Source organism: Dermacentor albipictus, chromosome 8 (assembly GCF_038994185.2).
Source record: "Dermacentor albipictus isolate Rhodes 1998 colony chromosome 8, USDA_Dalb.pri_finalv2, whole genome shotgun sequence".
In the NCBI taxonomy this organism is placed as follows: Eukaryota; Metazoa; Arthropoda; class Arachnida; order Ixodida; family Ixodidae; genus Dermacentor; species Dermacentor albipictus.
Window position 1 is genome coordinate 76244649 of NC_091828.1, and position 25192 is coordinate 76269840.

At 44.7% G+C, this 25192-nt stretch overlaps 1 protein-coding gene across 5 annotated transcripts in view; it reads right to left on the reverse strand.

The window, feature by feature from the left end:
• Window positions 1-25192, reverse strand: part of LOC135895841 (uncharacterized) — a 77080-nt gene that overhangs the window by 15991 nt on the left and 35897 nt on the right. For 3 of the 5 annotated variants that reach the window (XM_065424055.1, XM_065424047.1, XM_065424041.1), the window contains exons 7-10: window positions 11058-11220; window positions 5995-6113; window positions 3036-3207; window positions 2531-2707 (exon numbers count right to left, since the gene is read on the reverse strand). In XM_065424055.1, coding sequence (XP_065280127.1) covers window positions 2531-2707; window positions 3036-3207; window positions 5995-6113; window positions 11058-11220 — 631 coding nt within the window. The remainder of the gene's footprint in view (window positions 1-2530; window positions 2708-3035; window positions 3208-5994; window positions 6114-11057; window positions 11221-25192) is intronic. The other 2 variants (XM_065424071.1, XM_065424063.1) reach the window with 1 other exon arrangement.

The following is a 25192-nucleotide window of genomic DNA, read 5'->3' on the forward strand; positions in this document are numbered from 1 at the left end:
GTTCGGTAACGAACGTGGCCGGAACCTTCGGACCCGCCGGCGGAGAAACACGACACAGCACCGACACTGAGCACCGCATCTAAACATTAAGACGACAAAAATCACCGCCCCTTCAGCACGTGAAGATGGTCGAACAAGGAAGTTTTGTTAAGTTACACCAAGTGCTACACCATGCAAGTCAAACTTCGCATGCAGTCTATATTGCGGGATGGAATGTGGGGAAGCACTAATTCAAATCTCCATATATTGGGCGCAAGGCCCACCACTGGATATGCGTGCGCTGCAATCGTTTTGACGACTGGTTAGATTGGTTTGACGACTGACGTGGTTACCGGCACTACTTGCTGGCGCAAGAAGTGCCGGCAGCCACGCGCTCCAAGTACAGCGTTTCAATCGCTGGGCACTGTACGTTGGCCTCAAGTCGACAGGGCAAAATTTGTTTCTTTCGCGGCAGGGTGCAATAATCGTCGATAAATTTGATGCCGATCTGGATTGATCACCAAAAATGCACCGTGTGATTTGCATATAAGATAGCATTCTCACAGGTGGAAAGGACTCACTGCAACCGCTTTCCCTCTGGTGAGCACTTCTTTCCTTCTCCCGCAAGGTAACTTGGCCCCTTTATAGCTAAGTCTGACAACAACAGCACAGGGTCCACATAAACAGTTTTGCTGTAAAAGCTCTCGCACGAAATGTGTAACATAAATAGCCAGTAAATGTTGGCAGAAGTACGCACCACAGAGGTCACCAATATCTTGAGCAAGAAAAACGGGAAGATAGCAACAAAAAAGTATTGCTTTAATAAAAATGGGAGGAGGTTTAAGGTGAATATTTGTCGCAGTGATGGTATATAGGTGGCGTTGGTCGTTTCATTCCTTACTTCTGCATACAACTGCGCCGGCCACATGCTCATCTGTAAGATACTACACATAGCTATGCACATATTAAGCAGCTTTGTTATATCAGCGCTGCCTTACTCACTAGTTTACCGGTAAGACAGCAGCGGAAGCTAGAAAAAACCAGCACCAGCCACGGCGATCGACGTCCGGCATGGTGCGCTACGAAAACTTCCTGCCTTGTCTTGGGGGATTACTTGAAAATCGGAGGTTGACTACACAAACGTGATGCTCTATTTCTACTTCACACTGCGGCTGCCATGGCACGCGAATATTAGGTCGGCTATGCATTGACGAGTAGGCTGACCTGTACTTGCTCTACACTAATTTGAGAGACATGAGACAGGTTATTAGAAAGTCACGCTGAGTGTGAGTGCACCTGGGTATGAATGCGATGCCTGCTTGCACTTCTTGAAAGGGTGTCGACGAGTAGGAGTGGGCGTGAATGACTGCAAACGACAGTGAGTGGAGGCGAGTGTTAGTGAGAGTGAAGTCAGGTGATTGTGAGTGGAGATGGATGTTAGTGGGAGTGAGTTCCGGTGTCTGAGTGGAGGCCAGTGTTAGCGCGAAGGAGTGTAAGTGTCTAAGTGGAGGCAAGTGCTAGCGTGAGTGGGTGCAGGTGACGCCGAATGCAGGCGAGTGTTAGCATGTGAGTGAGTGCAGGTGACTGAGTGGAGACGAGTGTTAGGGTGAGTGACTACCGTTGACTGTGAGTGCAGGTGTGCGTTTGCGTGAGCGTGTGCAGGTGACTGAGTGGAGGCGAGTACTTGCAAGAGTGTGTGCACGTCCCAGAGTGAAGGCGAGTATTGGCGTTAGTCAGCACAGGTGACTGCTAATGCAGGCGAATGCTAGCGTGAGTGAGTTCTGGTGACTATGAGTGGAGGCGAATATTAGCGTGAGTGAGTGTGGGTGACTGTGACTGGAAGGGAGTGTTAGTTTCCGTGAGTGCCGGTGACTGTGAATAGAGCCGAGTGTTAGCGCCAGCGAGTGCAGGTGATCGTCAGTGGAGGCTTAGTGTGAGTCAGTGCATGTGACTGACTGGAGGCCAGATTCAGCGTGGGTGAATTCAGGTGACTGAATGGAGGTGAATGTTGACGCGAGTGCACGTGAATGCGAGTGAATGCAGTGAATGCACGAGCGCGAGTGAATGCAGGTGACTGTGAGTCGTAGCGAATGTTAGCGTGAGCGAATGCAGGTGACAGAGTCGCGGCGAGTGTTAGAGTGACTGAGTGCAGGTAACTGTGAGTGGAAGGGATTGTTAGTTTGAGTGGGTGCGGGTAAACGTGAATGGAAGCGACTATGAGCATAAGTAGGAACGTGACAGAGTACCGACAAGTGTAAGCACGCATGAGCATGAGTCAGCACTTGGCCTACTATCAATGAGCGAGCATTCGCTTGTCGTAGCTACGCACAGATAGTTGACGCAAAATAGGTGACAATTATTATTTTGAACAAGAGAGACCACAGGTTGCATTAGAGCACAGTGCGCGAGAAGAATGAAGAGGACTGAAGGATCCGAAAATAGTCCGTACGTAAGTACCATACCAACGCAAGAAACACAGCAAAAAAAATAAATAAGAAGAAAACACCGTCAGAGTGGGAAAGTATCACTTGAGGGAAAGCGCGACACTTACAGAGACCGGTGGTGCGTCCGTGGTTTCGTTGAATTTCGTGCACTTCTTGAAAATCTCCCTGTTTTCGTCTACGGGCGCATTTGACGTAAACCAGCGGCCTTTTAAAGTCACCGACACCGATACTGGAACCGTCTGGGCCGCATTCAGAAGTTCTTGCAGGAACTTCGACGAGTCTTCCTTTAGGGTCATGGAAAGAGAGACACGAAGAGTATGTATTCCGCATGCAAGCAGATGCGCTTATATTTCCAGTGAATTTACCGGGAACTTTCAGCGTACGTGCCCTGATCTCGGATTTTTGTGCAGAGTTCTTTATTCTCAAATTCCTTCATTTTTATTACATATATGTATTCCTTCGCGTAGCTAGAAATGACGCTCCACCGTCCGGTGCTGTGTTCAGCAAATGCATTGATGGATGGACCACTATTACCTAGCCGTTGCTGTTGACAGGGGTAACCATTTCGCAAAGTATAGAAAACTACAACGAAATTAGTGATTTCTTACTTACCAAAGTGCCGTAGTAGGTCTGGTTGTAGTGACTGCCGTAATTATGTATAGTGGGAGGCACAATATAACAGTTCGTCAAATCAAAGCTTGCTTTATCATCGTATGGTGGCAAGGCGTAGTTTGCGAATGATGTGTGGCTGATGATAATAAGACTAGTCCAGTACGGGGGCGTTCTGTAATGTATCAGTCAGAATTCTGGATTTTAGTAGACCGAATGGCTTTAAGCAACACTCACAATAAGTGACTGGTCCATGTGGTAAGTTAGGTGAAGGTATAGTGAGAAGAGTGTAGCTGTCCTCACTAAACAAAAAGAACTGGGACTCCTTGCCTTTAGCATAGTCAGGCATTAAGCTTAACGCGTAATTTGAATTTTTTTACTGTTACTAATAATAACTGTATGCTACTCTGTCTAATACAATTTGTTATATTTTTGCACGCTCCCTTATGTGTTGCGTTTGGCCTTGAGGATAAAATGAATAAAATAATAAATGTAATGACAACGCTTCTAAATATTACGTTCACATATTCGTAGGTAGAGCAGAATATGTACAATCTCAAGAATTAAACAGCAGTTCACTGGTGGGGTTGTTCGCCTTACTGAAATATCGCTGGGAGAACCCTTAACATGGCATATGCTACCTGTTATTTTTCTGCGTCACATGAAGGCTGAAATTGTTGAAATACTGCAAAAAAGTGTGGCAGGCATTTGAGACATAAAATTATTTGCTATAATACATCTTGCTGAAAAAAAGTTTTGGTTTCAGTATCTAGGACGCCTATGGGCCAAAAAGCCACGACGACGTGGCTTTTGCTTCGCCGTTCGTGCTTTCGCTGCGCCTCCAACGGGGAAGCGCAGTCAGATGAAACAGGTGCATTACGCTCGTATAATTTATATTTTTTCTTGTATGAGCAGCATCACCGTACCTAGAATTATGGATACACAACGTTGGCAAATTTTCCTCTGTTTCATGGACCACCAATATGTCGAACATCTGAGTCCAGGACGTCTAGGCCGAATTCAGTTTCAGATTTGAAATCTGCCAAGTGACATCCAACCTTCTCAATCGCTAAGTGTCTTATTTTAATTTAAATACTCTTGACGGTACTAAACATGGATTATACATATAAGGTTGTCTTAAAGGTGTCTGTCGTTAATAGTGCATGAAAACCTAAAGACAATCGGGTTTATGCGAACGGGTTCCATGGTAAACGACATGGTAAATTTTTCATTGTAATCTCATTTAACCATAAGTAACACTGTCATAAGCAAACAGCCCTGCAAGTGAAGGCCCGCGGTTAGAGAGGTCACTGAAGAAAATTAGAGTGAGAGCCCTAATATCGAACCTTGCGGTACACGAGACATCGCTAAATGCAATGAGGAGTCGTATAACTCATATTTATTGGTTGATGCATACCACGTTGAACAAAGCAAAATTTAAATTTTAGACTTATTTTGCCAGCGTTTGAGATAGTTATTTAAGAAGGTGAACAGGCAAACACACAAAGGTACTCGAGTATAAAGTGTTCGACGCTGTACCTTAGCATAGAAAACGATATCTCGCTTCTGCAAGCTTCATATAATATGTCTAAAGCATATTTTATTGATGCATTAGACACATCTCCTAAGTGTACTTGTAACTTTTGAACAATGCATTTGCTATGTTCTGGTAAAGACTTTACATATTCAACGTAACCTGTAAATAGATGTACCAGATTTGTCCGCTCTAGGTGCTCTAAAAATACAATTGACAGAACTGTAGTATACCTTTTGGTGGACATCTATGAATACATCATGTTCAGATTTTTAAAATTCTTATGTACATTTTTCCGAATATCTTATAAAAATCGCTGACCCTAAATAACATTCTCCTTCTAGACTTGACAGAATGTAATTTTCTCTAGAAAATAAAGAAAACTTGAAAAAAATACCCAACGAAATTTACCGAAATTATGCATATACAAAGGAACTTTTTTACCAAGCAGACATCTGTAAAAAAATTCCTTAGCTAATTAAATTATTCGAGATAATAAGCCTTATACTTACAAGCGATACGGAACATGTTTTTAACTAGAAGTTTGAGCGAATCGTCAATAAAGTAAATTTGAAGTTTCTTGAAATTGTGAAACAGCTGGGTAAGCCGAAATACCTGATATTAATTTATTCGTACAATTTACCCAACAACGCACGCGGCCCGACGAAGCACGGCTCTCTGCCTAACATATTCTTGGTTTGTAGCGCGAAGTGACAAAAACACAGAGACTAGAAGAAGACAGGACCAGCGCTAAGATAAATACGTTACTGTATAGCAACTCGCCACACTTTCTATCGCTTTGCATTATCTCTCTGTCTAACCAGTGCGTGACGCAATAGCGTAGCGTAATATGAAGCTAGTGTTGCAGTCACCTCTTCGCACGAGCTGATTCTGATTGGTTGCTGTGCGCAATTTCTTGGCTGAAGCATAGACACTTCAGCGGCCACGTTGCGCAATTGCGCAATATAGCGAAGCTTTTCATTGACCCACCGCGTCAAAGTTGATTCTGACCACTTACCTCGCTTTGTGCCGCTACGTGCTTAGTTATGCAAATTGAAAGAACAATTTGAAGCCAGCTATCTTGGCCTACATGAGCATTTTAAAATGTAGAAGTGCGAAACCAGACTTTCATGACAATTATTTTCAAGCTTCAATTGGAAACATGGGCTGTGAGGTTTATAATTAAAATGTAAAGCTAGTATGCACTCATTAATTCTTCTTTTTTCTTGCCTATGACGCTAGCCTCAGTAGATAATTTACATTTGTGATGTAAATTGAGCAAATATTGTGAGGTTGTATTTCAAAAAGTAATGGCGTAAAGAAATGCACCCTGTATTCTACTCGGGAAAACAGAGTTGCACCCGAGCTTAAGCTTCTTTTTAACCTGGGACTTAGTAAAAATGAGCGCCTGATGCATCCTGTTCTCACCTGTCGTAGTCTTCAATCACTTTCACAATCATCCTTGGTATGTCCGTACTTGCGACACCCAGCACCAGTCCGAAATCGTCTTGAACGCCACTAAGACTCTCCAGTTTTCTTCTTAAGAGCTATCAAAAAAGAAAAGAAACAAGAATGAACGAAGTAAATCCGAGTAGTAAAAGGGAGCTTACGTTTCACATACAAGACGTGTTTCAAAAAGCAATGAAAACGGGACAAGTCTGCAAGTAATCATGGCTGCGATGAAAAAACAGCTGACACGAACACAAAAGATGAAGATGCGCTTTGCATAGTACAGCTAGCAGTAGTCGTCATCACGAAAGTAATTGTTCCCGCCAGGAACACCGCAGAGGTAATTCTTAACCTCGCCTCACCTGATAACACAATATTTACACAAGAATCATTTGAGAATCACAGTAATTTCCATTGATAACCACTGTCGCTGCAAGCTACCGCTGGATGCCATGACGGTCTCCTTTGCCTCTGCGAGGAGGAAAGTGGTGCGATGGCGACATCGCACTGGGTTCGCGGCTACGTTCCTCATAGCCTCACGTGGTTCAACTTCTGTGAATTGTATGGTGCATTTAAAATGTGGGAAGAACACTACAGTTCACATGAGTACTATTAAAAATTAAATTATGGGGTTTTGCGTGCCAAAACCACTTTCTGATTATGGGGCACGCCGTAGTGGGGGACTCCAGAAATTTTGACCACCTGGGGTTCTTTAACGTGCACCTAAATCTAAGTACACGGGTGTTTCCGCATTTCGCCCCCATCGAAATGCGGCTGCCATGGCCGGGATTCGATCCCGCGACCTTGTGCTCAGCAGCCTAACACCATAGCCACTGAGCAACCACGGCGGGTATGAGTACTATTGTATGCAAAATGTATGCCAATAGTCAGCTTCTGACACGTTCTATATAAACACCGCTGCATTGGTAAAGAATTACCCCATTTCACTGCAGGCACGGGTATGCAAGCATTTAAAACTGCTTCTTGTCCCCGTATTTCTACTTGAACACATGTCGGGTGCACTGACGGACTGATTGCGTAATTTTCACATGTGAGTATAAGCGAGAAGTTAAACGGTATAATAAGGGGAGTGATCGTAGTTGATAATTTTTAAAAATATTTGAAATCTTTTTTAAAAGATCCTGTCTAGTGCCGTTTTCTGATATCGGGGGCAATCTTTTGATAACACGTGAGGTTGTCATGAGCGGCTTACTTAAAGTCTGAAAAATTGTGTGGAGCTAGACGTTATTGGGAATTCACTTTTATTGTATTACCTAAAAAAGTTACCTAAATATTTAGTTCATACTTTTAACCAGCTTGTAGCGAAGTTTCAGATGACTGACTGAAAGGTAGAGTAGGCCCTCAATATATTTACGGCTGCCGGTTATTTGTTAATAACTACAGGTGTGTGTTGATTACTAGTTCTTGCTGCAAATTACAAGAATACGCTTTTGCCTATTAAATGATTTTGTCTTATAGAAGGGCATCGCCATGTCATCAACAACGTTTTCATTAAGGCCTTGTCAACAATTGCGCCGCCCTTAAGTAATGTGAAGCATTTATCGCGTAAGTTCGATGTGTCGGATCACATTGATATTCTTTCTTTGGGACCTTTATGTGGCGTTTGATAAGGTCCCTCATATAAGCTGCTGCCCAAGCTACCACGTATATGGTAACGCAGGTTCATCGTTGGATGTATAAGTGTTTATCACACTAATAGAAAACAAACTTGACGTCATAAAGAACACTGTGTCAAATGTTGTTTTTGTCAGTGTTGGTGTTCAAAGGAAACTGTGCTTGATCCGTCATTATTTCTCATTTATATGAACGACTTCGTCGAAGTTCCGCGCGCTCATGTGAGAAATTAGGTTATTTGGGGAGAATTTGTGTGGCGTTTGAAGAAATAGCGTATGCATCCTATTAAAATGTGCTACGAATTGATACGCTGAAATTGTACTAGAGTGCATTTCTTACAGTGACTTTGATATGGCGCCGAATTTCAAGAAAACCGCCCTGTCATACATACCCTCTCATTTCCATACAACCTTCGTTATTGTCCAGTTGAACAAGTGGACCAATTTAGATACTTATTTGTCACATTTGCCGGTATTCTAACTTGGACAAGATGTTTCTGAGATATTACTATTAAAGCGCATTGGAAGCTGTGGTTCTTAAAAAGAAAGTTAAGCAAATCATCCTCGCTGCACAAAAAGACTGCTTACACTGGCTTTGTTTAATCTAGGAGAAAGTTCGTGACATTCAATCGAGATCCTTTGTCTATGAGTGGTCTATGAGTGGTGACCCTGGCTAACACTCCCAGGGTTCTACTCGGACACATAAGTACCCAAGAAAGTGGATGGGGAAACAACGCCGCGGTAGCTCAATTGGTAGAGCCTAACAAGCGAAATGCGAAGGTTGTGGGTTCGGTTCCCACCTGTGGCAAGTTGTTTTTTCGTCCACTTTGATTTCCATTAATTGATCGTTTCTTCATTTTATTTGTTAAGCACATCTAATTTCCCCTATGTTGTCCTTGGTGTCAGTGTTAGTTGGCTTCTTATGATATGACTAATAAAAATCGGGCCCCTCGGTCAACCCCTCTCTTCAGCTCACTTTAAATATATGATGCCAAATTATCTGTAGCAAAATGTTTATATGTAAACAATGAGTTACACACATACACCCAGAAGAGTGAAATAAATTGACAGTCGCTTGAGCGTACGCTGAAGAGGAAGAAAGCGAAAGCCTGCGTACTCACCAGACATTCATTCAATTTACCTTCTTATTCGAATGCGTTGTTACTTCTTATTACTTGCTTTCTCCCAACAAAGGTCGTGGGTTCGAGAACCTAATTAGATGTATGATGATTAGCTGTGCCTTTACTTCCCCTTATCAACAAAGGTCGTGGGTTGGAGTCCCACATGCATGAGAGGGCTCGACTCCCACCGAAGGCCGTGGCTTGCATTGCCTGAACTAACATTGACTCTTTTTGACGTGGTGTGGGGCGTGGGAGCCAGCTGTAGAAGGCGATGACGAACGCGCGAGCTGTGGCACGAGCGCGACTGTGCTACCACGTGACCTTTTGTACCTTTCGTGTCGTCGACGCGCTTTCGCTGAAGGACTTTGAAGGTCGATTGAACGATGAGACATATAAGGGTTTTGACTTACTAAATACGATCGCTAATTACCACCCATGTTGCCACGAACTGATGCCTGTAAGTACAGTTTTTTATGCTCTAGAATGCGACACTGTAGAATGCCTTTCCGTTGAAGATGTCTGCTTCAAATGGCATTGCGGAAATATTTGAAGATTACGTCTTCGTTCTTTGGCGTTAGAAGGAGCTGTACTGTTTTCTGTTGTTAGTAATTTTTTTGTTTGCTCGTCTTGGCATTGCAGAAGAACTTTGGACCTATCATTTGATGTGTTATTGTGCATTATTCTGTTTTCATGTTGTGCTTCATGTAGCGCTTTATTTTGGTGGACCTTTCTGGAAAACATTCGAATTGATGGCGATGTTTCGCATAGTATTGAACTCTATTTAATATGTTCTCGTACATTTCGTTTTTTTAACCCTCTTTTTTAACCTTAAGTATTGGTTCACACTATATATAAAAAAGTAATTAAATAAATCAAGCAGTCTTTGTACTCGAAACAAGGGACATTGTAAGTACGAGGTCAAATTTTTCTTTGCTACATCCCTTTTTTATATTTTCTCAGCCATTACTGAAACCGCCGATACAGGCAATAAATAATCTCAGCGGCACGTACCTCTCTGTCGCATTGAGTTCTCCTTGAGGCAATTATTATAGTTTGCTACACTTTGCATTTTCAATACTTCTACAGCAATGATTATGCCAGGGAATCTGGCTACATGAGTTATTATAGGTGGTTTACTAGTTTACTATGGCTGGCATTCAATCCCCTTCCAGGAAATTATAGATGGTTTACTACAGCTCGGCATTCATTTCCCTTCCAGGCAATTATTACCGTTTACTACATTCTGCATTTTCAATACTTCTACTGCAATTATTATACTAGAGGATCTGGCTAAATGAGTTCCTATAAATGTCTGCATTGCAGGTAGACAGCAGTCACCAGCCAAGTTAGATGAGCGCCTATGGAGTTCAGGTGAAAGAGCAAGGTGGCGGTTTCGACCACGGTCGCGGCGGCGTTATTCCGTTAAGGGCGGTAGGCGAAAACGCTCGCGTACCGTCCAATTTGTGAAATTAAAAGCAGCTCAGGTGGCGAAACTTGTTCCAGAGTTTCCAACTATGGCATGCTTTGCAGTCAGATCGCAATTCTCCCTCGTAAAACTGCAGAATGGTATTTTTATGAGCAGTCAATAAATTATTTTCCCCAAGCTTTTTAACTCAAGTGCGTATAAAATGCAGAAATGCTTTTTAAGAAAAAATGGAAAGTCAGTGAACCGAGTTGAGTTGAATTTGTTGAAATGAGGAGAGAATGCTCAATTCTACCTTCTCTAGCAGGTTTTTTTTTGTCTAAGGGCAAGCAACTTTTAAAGAAAATTCCTGAGATTCGCTATTTTAAACAAAAAAGACATACTCAATGACAAAACTTACAGATACGCAATTCTACACTAAAGCTGGAGGTCGCAGTTCGGTAAAGTACGTCAGCTGGAGAATGCAAAGCGTACAACTTGGTAATATAAGTTGTCAGACAACGTGAAAAGTACATTTCAGAGTGGAATATAATACATCCATTTTTTTTCTCCGTAGATGTCTTAATAGGCGTAGCTTACACTATTGTGATACTGTTTCATGTTTCAGAATCCAAAAATTACATTCATGCTTGTTTACTTTTCAGCTTCACAGTGAAAAAAAAACTTGCATAAAGAAAACTAGTTCCCAAAGTGGTTTGATCTTTTATTATTTAAGCTTTGAACGGAATAAGCTTTCTCAAACTCGGTGGAGTGTTTTTGGACAAAAACAATTTACCCTTCGGCAGGAATTTAGATAGAAGATCCACTGGTAAGGTTTCCGCTTAAGTGTGAGCACTAAAAAGAAGGAAAACTGACGAGACTTACGAACAATGGGTTCCATAGCGACGCTGCCATCGCCGGGCTGGTAAATGAGCGGATGTTGTTTTGAAGAGTTGCATAGTGGGAACATTTGTAAGTATTCCACAGTTCCTCAGTGATTTGTTTCTGGTTGTCGTCAGAGTGGAAGATCGCTAAGTTGTTACTGGCACTAAATGAGAAGTGACAAAATTTGGACCAATAAATGTAGCGCGATACGTAAAAACTTCCAAACAAATCTGAAAGAGCGTTTATTTATCCAAAAGTATTTTTCATATAATAAAAGATATTGATAAATATTGACCTGGAGCAGATAGCACACTTCTTATCATTCCGCCAGACTGAGAAAACGAATAAAGAGAAAACGAGATGTCCACCTAATCGTAAAAATTGCTACGAAGTAAAACCATACAGGTTCCTCGAGAGAAATGCCTCGAATTTTAAGACCAATTCGTCCTAGTCCAGTACCCGAACCTTCGACCACCGCTTTTCCGGGGCAGCCACTCTGCCATCTGAGCTAACCAGCCGACAAGCAGATGGCAGGTTGAAGTCGAACTTATCAATTCAAAGCAAAGGCACGCGTTAGACGTAACAGTTTTTCGGAAACGCGCAAGGTGTAAACAAGTAATTAACAACGGGAAAATGAATAGTAATTGCTACGATTCAAATCAAATCAAATCAAATTCTTTATTTTCCAAAACAAGTTTTGTGGCTGACAGGGCTAAAAGCTGTGGTCTGCAGCTTGACAGAGGCCCGGACACCATATTCAAGGCAGGGCTTGACCTCGACGTGAATGTCGAACCGTTAAACAAAAATGTACAGAAAATAACAGGTCATGAGAATAAGAATACATAATACCAGATATAATGCTTATATAAGACCAGATATATATATATATATATATATATATATATATATATATATATATATACACACATTCCTACACACACATATATATATATATATACATACATATATATATATGCACACATGCATGTACATATATGAATTCACTTATGCATACACAGAAACACATATAATACATCAGGAAAAGATATCACATTCCAAAAACACTACAATATGAAATACAAGCAGTCACAGGAGTATTTAGCTTCTGTTAAAAAAAGAATATGAATGTACGTAGCTTCGCGACAATAGTGGTAGGTATGATATTTTTTTTAAGAAAAGAGCTGTTGAAGTAATGCTAGTGTGGGCTCTACTATATCTTTGTATTTATTTAGTATGAATGGAAGATTATATTTCAAAGACTGCAGTTTGTAAAAAGTGTGGAAACGCGGAATTATCCAAAAGTCAAGAGAACGTGTACGATCATTGCTATTTTGCTGAAGCAGTGCTATTGTACTAATAAAGTTTTTAAAAGTGGGTGAAGACGCATAGAATGAACGCAAAACACGAAATTCATACATATGTTGTATTTTCATAATGTTGTACAACCTAAAGTAATATTCTGTGGAAGCTAAACAATCGATATTTGCGATATTGCGAACAACTTTCTTTTGTAATAAACAAATCCTCGTAATATTCCTTTGTGTAGTGGTCAACCATACGAGACTACAGTAATAATTATGAGAAGCGAACAATGCAGAATAAATTTGTTTTTTGGCTTCCACTGGGAGAATTACACGGCAACGCGATAGAGCTCCTGTGGTCATTGAAAGTTTTTTGCAGAAGTTGTCAACATGCGAATCCCATGTGAGATTAGAGCTAAATGTTACTCCGAGAATTTTATATTCACTGACGATTTCGATCCTGTGCCCATCGCAGTATATATCCTGTTCTAAATCGATTACTTTATTTTTTTTTGCACGGAAGAAAAGTACTTTAGTTTTAGCTGGGTTAATCTTGAGGCAGTTAGAATTTGACCAGAATAAGAGCTTCTCAAGGACCTGATTACATCTTGACGCTAGATCGGCTTCATCAGTTCCGGAGAGTAGGATAGTGCTATCATCAGCATATATGATAAATTTTGAGCTTGTGTCAATACGGACAATATCGTTTATGTAAACGTTAAACAAAAGAGGACCTAAAATACTGCCTTGAGGTACACCACATGTTATATCGAGGGGAGATGAATGGTAATTGCCGATGTACACAGACTGAGTCCTGTTGGCTAAGTACGAACGGAATAGTTCGAGCTGCTTACCGCGAACCCCATAGTCCGAGAGTTTTAATATAAGTATGTTATGGTTAAGTGAATCGAATGCCCTACTGTAATCTACGAAAAGACCGAGAATTATGTGTTTATTTTCAATGTTTTGTAGCACGCTTTCTTTATGAGGTAATAAAGCTGTTTCGGTTGAGCGTCCTTTCCTAAAACCAAACTGCGCGTCGGAAAGATTTATTTTGTCAAAGAAGTTAGTCAGTCGAGAAAACAATATTTTTTCTAAGCCTTTAAAAAAAATTGGTATCACAGATATTGGCCTGTAATTTTTTGTCTCATTTTTATTGCCTCCCTTGTAAATTACTGTTACCTTGGATCGTTTCAGTGCGTCAGGAATTTGACCTTACTGGATAGCGAGATTGAATATGTGAGCGAGCGCAGATGTAATGTATTGGATAACATATTTTATGGGCTTTATTTGTAGGTTGTCTATATCTAAAGCCTTGCTGTTCTTTAGACCCTCATCTCTCAGCATCCTTTCTTCGCGTCCTCTTTGACGCTTTGCACTCCTTGCACCATGGTGTCCGTGCGACTGCATGACTCGTAATACGTGATGCCTTTGACCACACACGACTACTGGCGCCGGTCGCTGGGCACGTTGTTGACTTGCTGGACAGTGCCAGCAAGTCAAGGTCGAAAGACACACAATGACTGCCGTCAGTCCTTCTGATTGCCACTTCAGCGATCGTACACCTTCACAATGTTGACCCATTGCCTCCATCCAAGAACGGCTGGTTCTTGAACTGGTCATGGTTCTTTATTTCTTGAACCACTAACGCTCAGGATGCATTACTGGTTCACGCGTTGGCCTGAAGTTCTACCCCTCAATGACATCACGTCGAAATCAATCGCCGCCGGACACGGTAGGGTGTCGCTCAATCGCTTCCGTGTGCCCAGGAATATTACCACCGATGGCGGGCCATCGTAAGTTCATCTCCGCGCTCTTCCACACTTTTACCATAGAGTAACATGGTAAACGACAGGAGTGGGCACCCGAGCCGTTTCGCGGCCGAAGTATGAAGATTCGCGATTCCGCTAGGAAGCAGAGCACAGCAAGTTGCCGTGGCTGCGGCGTCATGGCTAGCAGCTGGACAGGCGGCATGACCCGACAAGGCCGAAGCCCCGCCAGGCACCGTTGGGGGAATCGAGGCGTCGTTATTCACTCAAATGCTCCCAAACATCGCTGTTGGATTCTTCTGCCAGCGTCTGACACTACTACTTCATCACCGTTTCAAGGTAAGGCCACAGGAAGTTCTTTTGCATGTTAAAAAATTGTAATCTTCGTATTTCATTAGGTCACTGCTAGCCGCATGAAGGAGTAACGGGCATGGCAGCCTTGAAGACAAACAGCTGCTGCCCATTTGCAACGTTGAATTTTGTTTTGCATTCTTCTTTCATCATGGGCGGCAATGAGTGGTGATGCCAGCGATAACAGCGACGTGGCAGCATTTGAGCTTCGACGCACGTTTAAAACAATAAAATGGTTTGTTGAGGAATACGGCCTAGGCACACATGCCATTGGGTGCAGAGTGCTTTATGTTGATTTATTCAGAAAGGTTACGCACAGTGGCTTGGTGTCCCATATTGCAATGTGACTATTACTAAAGCTGTACACGTGGAATATTTGCAGTATGGCAATAGTGTGCGCTCTCTCAACCTTTGTAATAGGCTGGATGCGCTCGAGCGTTGTCGGTGTTTTGCATTCGGCTGAAGATACGTGTTTTCATGTTTTTATTGTGTATGGAGTCCTTACCATAGAAAGTTTCTTGTTTCTCAGCACTTATAGCAGTGCCAGCTCGTCCTTTGATCAGAAAAATATGCATTACACGAAACAATATAGCATTTCCACTAAAAAACTTTGACGGTTACTCAAAAGAACGTAGCATCCACATTCTAAAGCTTTGAAGCACCCAGTGTTCTTACCTTCTGCCTTTCCTTCTACGTATTGGAGAAATCTCCACTATTCCTTCCTGAAAAAACACACTCTACAGTCAAAGGACATCATGCATATTCAAGGGTAAATTTTGAATTGTCAGTAGACGATTGTCAGGCTTTGAAGACAGCGGGTTAAGACCCTCAACACATTGGAAGTGCTTAACGTACTGAGATGTAAATACCTTGCAGCTGTTTAAGGAGAACTCACTGGCCTACACAATCGAGATGAGGATGTTGGTGCGTGCGCAATTATTTTTGCAGCCATTTTATTTTGGCACGCAACCATTGTCACAGCTTTGCTAGCTCATTCACTCTCCTTCGTATAAGTACAAGGAAAAGCGTCATATCTATCCCTGCTTAAACAATCCTAGTCTGATTAAATTACTTGCTGTCTTGCCTGTGCAGATTTTTTTTTCTTCATTCTCTGGATTGTTGGAACATGTCTTGCGCGCGTTGGTATGCTTGTGTAAAGTTTACCGCCATAACGACCTTAATTTCCGACTACTTTATATTACTTGAATTTCGCAGTTATTTTCAGTTTTCAAATGTCTGCCAGTATTCTCACAATCTTCCTGCAATAAAATGTCTATATTTCCGTATTATTGGCTGTCAAGCAAGATGATTGATATAGGAGGAACACTGCGCTTTTATTTAAGATACTCCTTTCTGGTGTGAGTTACAAGAAGCACAATACCAGAAACGATAAAGTTCTACTTCCTCAGCAAGAATTCGCGTGATTTTTACTCTATAAATTACAACTTGAAACATACCAAATATGAATTTAAATCAAACTAGCATAAAGTTAAACACCTTTGGGGGGTGCACTCATCGTCGCGACAAATAAGTAGAAGCCCAAGCGCCTGCATCACATCACTCGATTTATCCCACGTTATTGTCCCCACCTAGACAGAAATATTCACTGAAATGAAAATGAAATTTTGGCTTCAGAGATTCGTTGGCGTGCGGCGGCAATCTTGAAGGCTGGTGCGTTTCGCCGATTCCGCAAGGCGCGCTGAGAACCAAAGTCGGCCGCAGGCACCTACGGGAGCGTCCACTCTTTACGTTTATAATGTTACAGACCTTGATACTGTCCTATTGTAGTGACGATGAAGAAAACAGTCCCGATGCTGGGAACGATGAAACTACCTTTTTATTAGAAGCCGGGTCCTGTGCCCACAAAAATAAGTTATACTCAAAGCACAACGATAGTGGCGAACACAGTAAGCGATCGCCGAAATCATATCTGCGGGTCAAGTGCGTCGGCTTTTCTACATAAGTCATCAAAGGTTCCAGAATATTCGGTTGTGCCTGCGCGTTTTCCAGAAAGTTCTACACAATTCGCGTGGCGCGTACAGGTGATCAGATTGCACGAGGTTCAGTGACAACAGACAGCGGAGAGAAGCCGCGATAACACACAAGAAAGTTCGGACACATGTAGGCGCACCCTGCGCTGATCAACAGCATTTCTTAGAAGGTGAAATGCCGTTCCGCAATAAAGACAAATAAGTACACTTTTCAATACGACGGAGGGAGCACCTACAGTTCATCCCTCTTGCATGTAGCAGCATGCTATGAACTGACGATTCCTGCTGAGCAGGGAAGCTTGTTTTTCCTATCATGCTCAATCTACCTGGCTAGTGAGTTCTCTGACCCTCCATTTGCTCCATCAATCAATGTAGGAGGCCTCAAGGGTGCCATCCGCATCGTTTATACAGTTCTGTGGAACGTACAAAATATACACAACAGCCGTTTATGAAAGGTGCTTTATTGTACGCCCATTTTTGTTCTACACAATGCGATCAGACCACCACTGCTGGCGCCATATGAAGGACCCTTCATAGTCGCAAAGCGTTGGCCCAAGCGCTTTGCCTTCCTACGAAAAGGTCTCAAAGGCAGCGTCTCCCTCGGTAGAAGCCGGCCTTCCTTGATACTGACGCCATTCCTATAGAGTCGAAAACGGGTCCGTGACAAATGAGCGCATGTTTTGCCACAACGCAGTGGTCACCAGCCCAGCGCTCTTAGGGACTCTTCGTGCACTTGGTGTCTTCCTCGCAAGATGGAACAAGGTTGGGGAGAGGGTTGCTACGGAGAACCGGAACCACCATTTTGAGGGCGAAGTTGAAGTTGAGCCTCCGCATGCTCAAGCCAGCTGGCACGCGGCAGATCATCCGGGCATCTCCATAACAGCGCCAACAGCGAGTAGCTACTGCTGTGCTCTATTCCAAAAGGGATTCAATAAATGTGTGAGGCAAAGCTAGAGATACATCGTACCAGAAAGTGTTTACTAATTCAGTTCTTAACCGATTACTTATCGCACAAATTGCAAATTGCAGATTGTATCCAATGTGTTCCATGGGTTTTTCCACTTGGAACGAATATTTAGCTTAGCACTGCTTTCAAGATGTGCGCCTTCAGACATGCAGCCCCACTGCTGCACCTACGTTGTTTTGCAAAACACCCTTTTATATATTCAATCAGACAAATAAACGGAGCATCAATACATCTCGCTGTATACTTTGGGAATGAGCACGTTGAACCTGGTGCCATCCTGAGAACTACAAGTGGATAGCCCTTCGGAGCTCGCCGGTTACCATTCGTGAATTGCAATAGGCACCGTAAGGACAGTTAGAAATTTATGAAATGAAAATTCAATAGCCTAAGTGAAATAGCCATAAGTAATCGAGCTCAGGTATTTCTATATATATTGCTCTTGCTGATAGTGTTACGGCACAGAGCCTTATTTCCTTCCTCAGCTCGCGGGTTGAGCACAGCTCCAGCCACTGTCGCAACCACTGGTACTCTTCTCCGAGAGCATATTGAGTTAAGACGTGTACTTGTTTATCGGGTGACCGCGCCTCATCGACGAATAAATTCTATCGCTCAGCGCACGACGCGCCTGCATGTATCGGAAGTTTCTGGAGCGTTATTCATTGTTCTTTTATCCGCCTTCTGTTGTCCTCGAACCTTGTGTAAGCTGATATGTGTGCGCGACGCTAATGGTAGAGAACTTTCCGGGAGACACGCGAGCACCAGCGATTACCCTGGAACCTACGATTACTGATATATAAACAACGCCCATAACGCTCTGATCCGATTTCGAATGAGCACTGACTGGCTTCGCCGCTTTCGCATTCCATTTAGTGTAGCTTGGATTTGGGGCACTAGTCATCCAATAAGAAGTTAGTTTTATCATTCACCATTTTGCAGCTCCGTACCGCTCTCTGTAAAATTTTAACACTCGCCGAGTGCCTGCCATGCGAGTAGCCAATGAAAGCACGACAGCCGTGACTGGAATGTGCAATGCCCGTGCTATCAACGGTCTCTCAATATCAGTTCCCTCCGCTGTCCTGACTTCATAACACTCAGTTCTGCGCTTATCGTCTCTGCTGCCGGTTTTCTCTGCCTTGAACGTTCCTGCTCGCGTGGTGATGCTGCCGCACATCAGTTTCTCCATCGTAGCGTCAAATTCGTTCGGCTGCAAACTGCTACTGTGGCCTACTTCCCCACGTAACGTTTCCCGCCCCTTCTTGACGACCAATACTTAGCCTCACTGATTCATGGCGTCATCATGACCCGTCGCATAGCGCTTCCAAGAGCTTTCGTCAGTGTCACCAGCAGTCGTGCCTGGCTTCTCCTTTTAAACTTTGGGTCCACTGTGAATGTACTTAGTGAAAGTGATCGCTCACCCTACTGTACTCATTGAAAGACTGTGTCATTTCTGCTTCAAAAGCTGATTGCCGCTGCGATTCTGTTGAAACTTCTGCGTCAACCATCTCGTGTTCAGACAAATTTGCCAAAATACCGGCCGTCCTAAGCCCTGCCTATGTTCACGCCCTCAGACGACTACGGTATTCTTGCCACGTTTTGTTTGTTTTTATATATCATCCGTTGGGTCGCATTTATGTTTCCATCTATATGATCCACACTGCTGATGGATCTCCTATTCACTGACGGCCTAACGGCATGCCAGCTTTTGAAGGGCAAGTCATACAAACTAAGGTGCAAAAACGACCTCCAAACAGAGCACTGAGCCCTCCTGTGGTCACTGGTTGTCACTCGTCGTCCTGGTCAGAAAAAAGGATAATACCTAGAGGTTTGGTGCCGGTTAACGCCACCTAGACAAGGTTACGAAAAATGAAGTGTTCACCATTCCATGTATCGACAATGCGCTGGACTGATTACATTCTGCTAGTTGTATCTATACGATCGATTTACGTCATGGTTACTCGCAAATTGTCGTCGCTGAAAATGCTAGCGAGAAAACTGCTTTTTGTTACTGCAAATGAAGTCTACCACTTGAAGTCAATGCCTTGATGACTGTGTAACGCTCCTACAACATTCGAACGCATGATGCACACCCTTCGACGCGGAATCATGCGTCACGCAGGCCTATGCTATATTGACGACGTGATTGTCTTTTCAGCTACATTTGGCAGCGACCTCCGCGGATATTCAGCGATTCTTGATATTTTCCAAAGCCTTGGCCAGCAGCATAATTATTGTTATGTCCGCAGTAGCCGTAATAAAAAGGCGTTCAGAACGCGGAACGGAGCTCATTTCAGAGGGATTTGCTCGCAGCGCCGTCTGAAGTCATCTCCTGTTGCTCACTGTTTGGCTGCTGCTCTATGTGTCTCCCAAGGAGCCGCCGACGGAAGGCGAGTCTGGAGACGGTGAGAGGGTGCGTCATTGGCGGCTGGTGTGAGCGGAAGAAGGGGAGCTCGTAGACATAACACTTCCTCTCCCCTTAGTATTGAGCTTGTTAGCGGTCTGGAGGGCGTCGCTATGCGGGCGCCGTGTTGTCTGGATCACATTTGGGGCATGTTTTTTTCCGCTGGATCCGCTGGCTGTGTCGGAAGTGTCGTTTCAGGAGCAAGTGTTCCTTGAATAATTGCCGAGTCATGTTGAAAAAAGCCTGAGGAGTGCTACCTTTGGCGGTGTCAGACGGCGGGGAATGTGTTCCTAAGTGGCGTAGCTGATTGAGGTGCCGGCGGGTAACCGTCCCGTTGACGTCGACTAGCCAAGAAATCAAGCTGATGCATTTCTACACAATGGTGGGGACCCAACAGGGTTCATAGGTACAGATTATAGATACCGACCCACCCGGGCTGATATGTAAATATATTATTAGACTCTGTATGTATAACTGGTGAATGTTTCCTCTTTATTGAGTGTAACTATTGTATGCGTGTCTGATTTCTGTACCACTCGTGTACAACTGGTTGCTGGTGTTTTTCTCGACATAGTCAAGCTAGAGAACCCTCCCGTTGAACCTGGAAAATAAATTTACTTACATACTTACTAACTTTCGTTGAAACTGGCGGCAAACACTTGTTTTCAAATCTAGAGTTCCCTGCAGCGCATGGCGTCTTGGATTCCTCTTGCGAAAGCGTGTTTTAGCTCTCAAACGTAGCGCACGGCCTGTCTGTTTTCGACTGGGTGGCACGAAACAGATGTTGCCGCCGTGATACCTATGTCACTGCAAAATTTCTTGATTTCTGCCGACACGAATGTGGTTCCGTTGTCGCATACTACTTTCTGGGGCAGCCGAAACCTTGAAAACAATGAACGCAGGGCTTCGACAACAGATGTCGATGTTGTATTCTTCTTGTGGCGAACTTCAACACTTTACTCTAGGCGTCCACAACCACCATAACGTGAATCCGTCAATTGGGCCAGCGACATCGAGGTGCAGGGTGTGCCAAGGTGTGTTCGGAGTGTCCAAATTCGGAACTGGGGCTCGAGGCAAAGCGCGTAGATTGGTCAGACAAGCTGTGCACTCTGCCACCAGGGTCCCGATATCTTTCTCTATTCCTGGCCACCACATGCAGCTGCTTGCGCACTCCACCATTTCGACCACGCCTCTGTGTCCGGCGTGGATGAGAGCCGTGGGTTGTTGACGCAGTGGGCCTGAAGTGGCAGCTCGTGATCCTAGCGTGATAACGCCACGATGGCCGCTGAACTCCGTAGCTCTCTGGGGTAAAGCGTTGAAGTTGTCTACTTCAAGTTTTTTAACGCTACCTTCCTGTGGAGCTTTGTACAGCTTGGACAACGTCGGGTGATCTTGTGTGGCCGTTGAGACCTTGTCGGCTGTTAACGGAGGGTTTGGTAGCGCTTCGAACATCAACCTGCAGCCAACTATAGGCTGGCCCTAAATGGTGTCGAAGAGATGCTTCGGCGCTTCCCGTATCTGGTGATACGGGAATACAGGGTTTGCGGAATCGGCTTCTGCGGCCCCAAGATGCCCAAAAGCGGCCCCCTTAAATGGCATCTGCCCACAATATACTCACGAAAATGGGTGGCAGCATAGACGATGGCCAGTCCTTCACAATCGAGCTGAGACAAATTGCTTTCTGGAGGTGATAGCGTGCGGGAATCGAAGGCCATCGCTGCTTCTCTTCCTTGATCGTCTCTTTAGGGAGAACTGCACCGACCCGGAGGGCAGCGTGTTATGCGTCAAGAGTTAGGGCAACGTCTTGTCGTAGTGCCTGAGCACTACACTCTCACTGAGCAGCTCTTTCAAGGCTTTAAGTGCTTTCTCATGGCGTGGCGAACAATTTGAGTGAACGTTCTGTTTCAGCAGGGTTTATAGGTGATTGGCCATCATTGCTTGGTGTTATAGGAAGCGGTCATTGAACGTAAGGTGCCCGAAAAAAGATTGGAGCTCCTGCTCGTTAGTTGGAGCGCGTGCCTTCGCTATGACCCGCACCTTATTTCTGGCGGGGTCAATGCCTTTAGTAACGATCAGGTGGCCGAAAAATTTCACTTTGGGCACCGCGATGCAATGCTTATTCATGCTCAAGCGGAGGTTCGCGCTAGCAAGCCTTTCCAAAAACATTTGTAGGCGAGCTGCGTGTTCCTCACTGGTTGCGTCACTGATGATTACATTTTCCAAGTAGACGCACATGCCAGGAATTCCTTGAAGCTGGGATTCCATGTACTTTTGGGAAATTGCTGGAGCTGTCGGTACTGCAAATGGTAGTCGCTTAACCATGTAGACTCCTCTAGTGGTGTTAAGAGTCAGCACTGCTATAGTTTTCTCGCTTACCTTGAGCTGCTAGTAAGCTTGAGATAAGCCTAGGGAGCTGAAAATCTTGCCTCCGCGTAGTAGTGTACTGAAGACATCCTGCGGTGTCGGCAGCGGGTATGAGGACAACTTTGTCGCCAAGTTTGCGGTGAATGTGTAGTGCCTGCAAAGGCGTAGGCTTCCGTTATTCTTCATCACGGTGACTAGCAGTCTAGCCCAGTCTCAATGCTGGGTATGCTCAATGATACCCTGCTATTTCAGTATGTCTAGCTCCCTTTCGTAGGCAGGTTGCAGGGCAAACAGTATGGGTCTGTTCTTCAGTAACTACCGATTAGCGTCTGGGTGAAGCTCGATGTCTACGGTTATGTCCAGGAATTTCCCCATAGAAGACCGCCTCCAACTTATTCTGCAGCCGCTAGACTAGCTTTTGCTGCTCGATCGCACTATCTTCTCCTGCCTAGTGGATGTCACAGGTATGAATATTGCGAGCGTCGAGCCAGTTTCTGCCCAAGAGGCGGGATCCAGTGTCCTTCACAATCACGACAGGCAGTTTTGCAATAGTGCCGTTGTACACAACTTCTGCGTTGGCACTACCTAGAAGTGGGAGGTGCTGTCCCGACCATGTTCTCTGGTGTGTAGTGTCATCGAAAAGTGCTGGTGCGTTCTGTGGCCGTGCGTTGCGGTACGTACGCCCGTTGATGAGCGTCCGTGCTGCTCTCAAATATACTTCAAATTGTATGGGCTGGTCATGGACAGTAAGGTTGACCATGATCTTTGGTGGCGTGCCGAGTTTGACAACGTTATGTATGTCGTACAGCACTGTTGATGCTGGTGGACTGTGCTGTGTTTCATCTTGCGTTATCATCTTCGAGGCTTTCATTTTTTATGTCGCTGTAGTGGCCCCTTGGCCTATTTTTTCTTCGTGATGCAGGCCTCCTCAATGTGGCCGCGCTTGCGGCAAAAATTGCACGTAGCAGCTTGGTGCTTGCATGACTGGGGGCTGTGCTGCCAATCGCAACGCCAGCGGCATTGTGGCTTAGAAGATCGGTCTGTGCTTGCCTGATCGCGACGAACTTGCTGAGTCGCCTGGGGAACCAGCTCGATGTTTTTTCCGATGTCTCGCTGCTGTTGGCCAGTGCTTTATACTAGAGCAGCGATGTCAAAGGGCTTTGTGATTGTCAGGCCAACATCAGCGAAGTGTCTGTTGCAGGACATCATCCCGTAGTCTGCACACGAATCAGCGACGCGACATAGTGTCCAAGGGAAGCATTGCTGCGTTGGCAGGTGACGCTGTTGACGCAACATGCTCTTCGGTATTTGCTGCTCCACTAACCAATGTGCGTACATTCTCGAAGGTGCAGTCGGCGACCAGGGTTTTTAGCGGCACGACATAGGCGCTCACCGTCTCTCCCTCCAAGTGGTCACGTATTTGGAAGCAAGCTCGGCTGAAGACGCCGGATGGTCTCCGGTCGTAGTGTTTCTGAAGTGCCACAACAATGTCATCGCAGGCCACTTCAGCTGGGCGGCTTCGTTGCACGAAGGCGCAGACGGTGTCGTACATATCCTCACCGCACAGCGTCGTCAGGTGCGCCACCTTCTTGTTGGGGTCCGAGCTGCTGTTAGCCCTTCGAAGTAGAACTGGAGGTGTCCAAACCACGATGTCGACGATGAGCCAGTCAATTCCTGTAGTCGGCCCCGTGCTTGCGTTGCGATTGCGTAGCACAGGTAGAGGTCGACGTGACCTTGCAATCGGGTGTCTCGTCGCCACTGGTATGTCCGTGGTAGCCGTAATAAAAAGCGTTCGAAACACTGAACAGAGTTCATGCCAGAGGGTCTTGCGCGCAGTGCGTTTCGAAGTAATCTGCGGTTGCTCTCTGTCGTGCTCCTGCTCTGTCTCTGTAGGAGCCGCCGACGGGGGGAGAGTCTGGGGACGGGCAGAAGGTGCGTCATTGGTGACTGGTGTGAGCGGAAGGGGGTCTCGCGGATATAGCAGTTATGCTAAATGTAATTCAGGCGACAGTCAAATATGAGTTCTTGTCCATATAGGGCGCTATAACGTAAAGCTATTACAAATTTTTCTATTCCAATTCCTATTCCGTTGATGGCGATCAGCCCACGACGACTGGTGAAAAATTCTCGAGTCACAATCCACTGCGCCTCTCCGTCACGCGACGTCACTAAAACCGCAAAACGCCCCATCTGATATGACAAGTGTACATTGACTATGCACGACTACACCGAATGAAAGAAAAATAATTTCTGATTCGACGCCTTTCTCGTCATTAGCGAAGTGCATTGCTTGACCAATTCCTTTTAGTCAAACGATCTTGCGCTACGCCCACTCGTCCTGTCTGTCACGCGATGGCCCAAAACGACTAAAATTCACCCCGTCAAAGTGACGTGTATGCGTAAAGACGCATTAATATGCCGAACAAAAGTTCAAGTTTTTCTGAATAGCCGCAGACTGCGCCGTTCCAAACGAAACAGAAGATGGCTGCCACCGATCGCTGTGGCACTGGCTACTAGGAGGTGCCAGGAAGATTTGAGTTAATTGCGTGTAAGCTATAGCGTGGCAACATAAAGTTATCGATACCTTTCGGAACATATACGACATTGCTGTGCCAACACTATTTTCTGAGGGTTCGCTTTAACGCCATTTTTGACCTTCTGTTGCTCGCCGCCCCGATTTTAGACCAGCCACCGCATCCCTGAGTAAGCGGAAGCGTTCCAACACAGTTCGGCTCCGCACAGCAGTGACCGTCCTTCGGAATGCGGGGCTCAAGCTGCTCCTATCCGACAAAGAAGGTGGTTTTGTCGCGATGCATGGCGGCTTGTACAAGAGCAAAGCAGATTCGGCCATTCTAGGCAACTTTAAGGAAGTGCATGGAGTGGCTCGTGCGAAGGTGAAAACAAGGGCTGTTCAGCTTTGCGAAAAAGCCGGACTCTCCAAGCTGGCCACCTCCATAAAGGCCCGCAACGGAACCAGTCTTTCTGTGTTTTTCA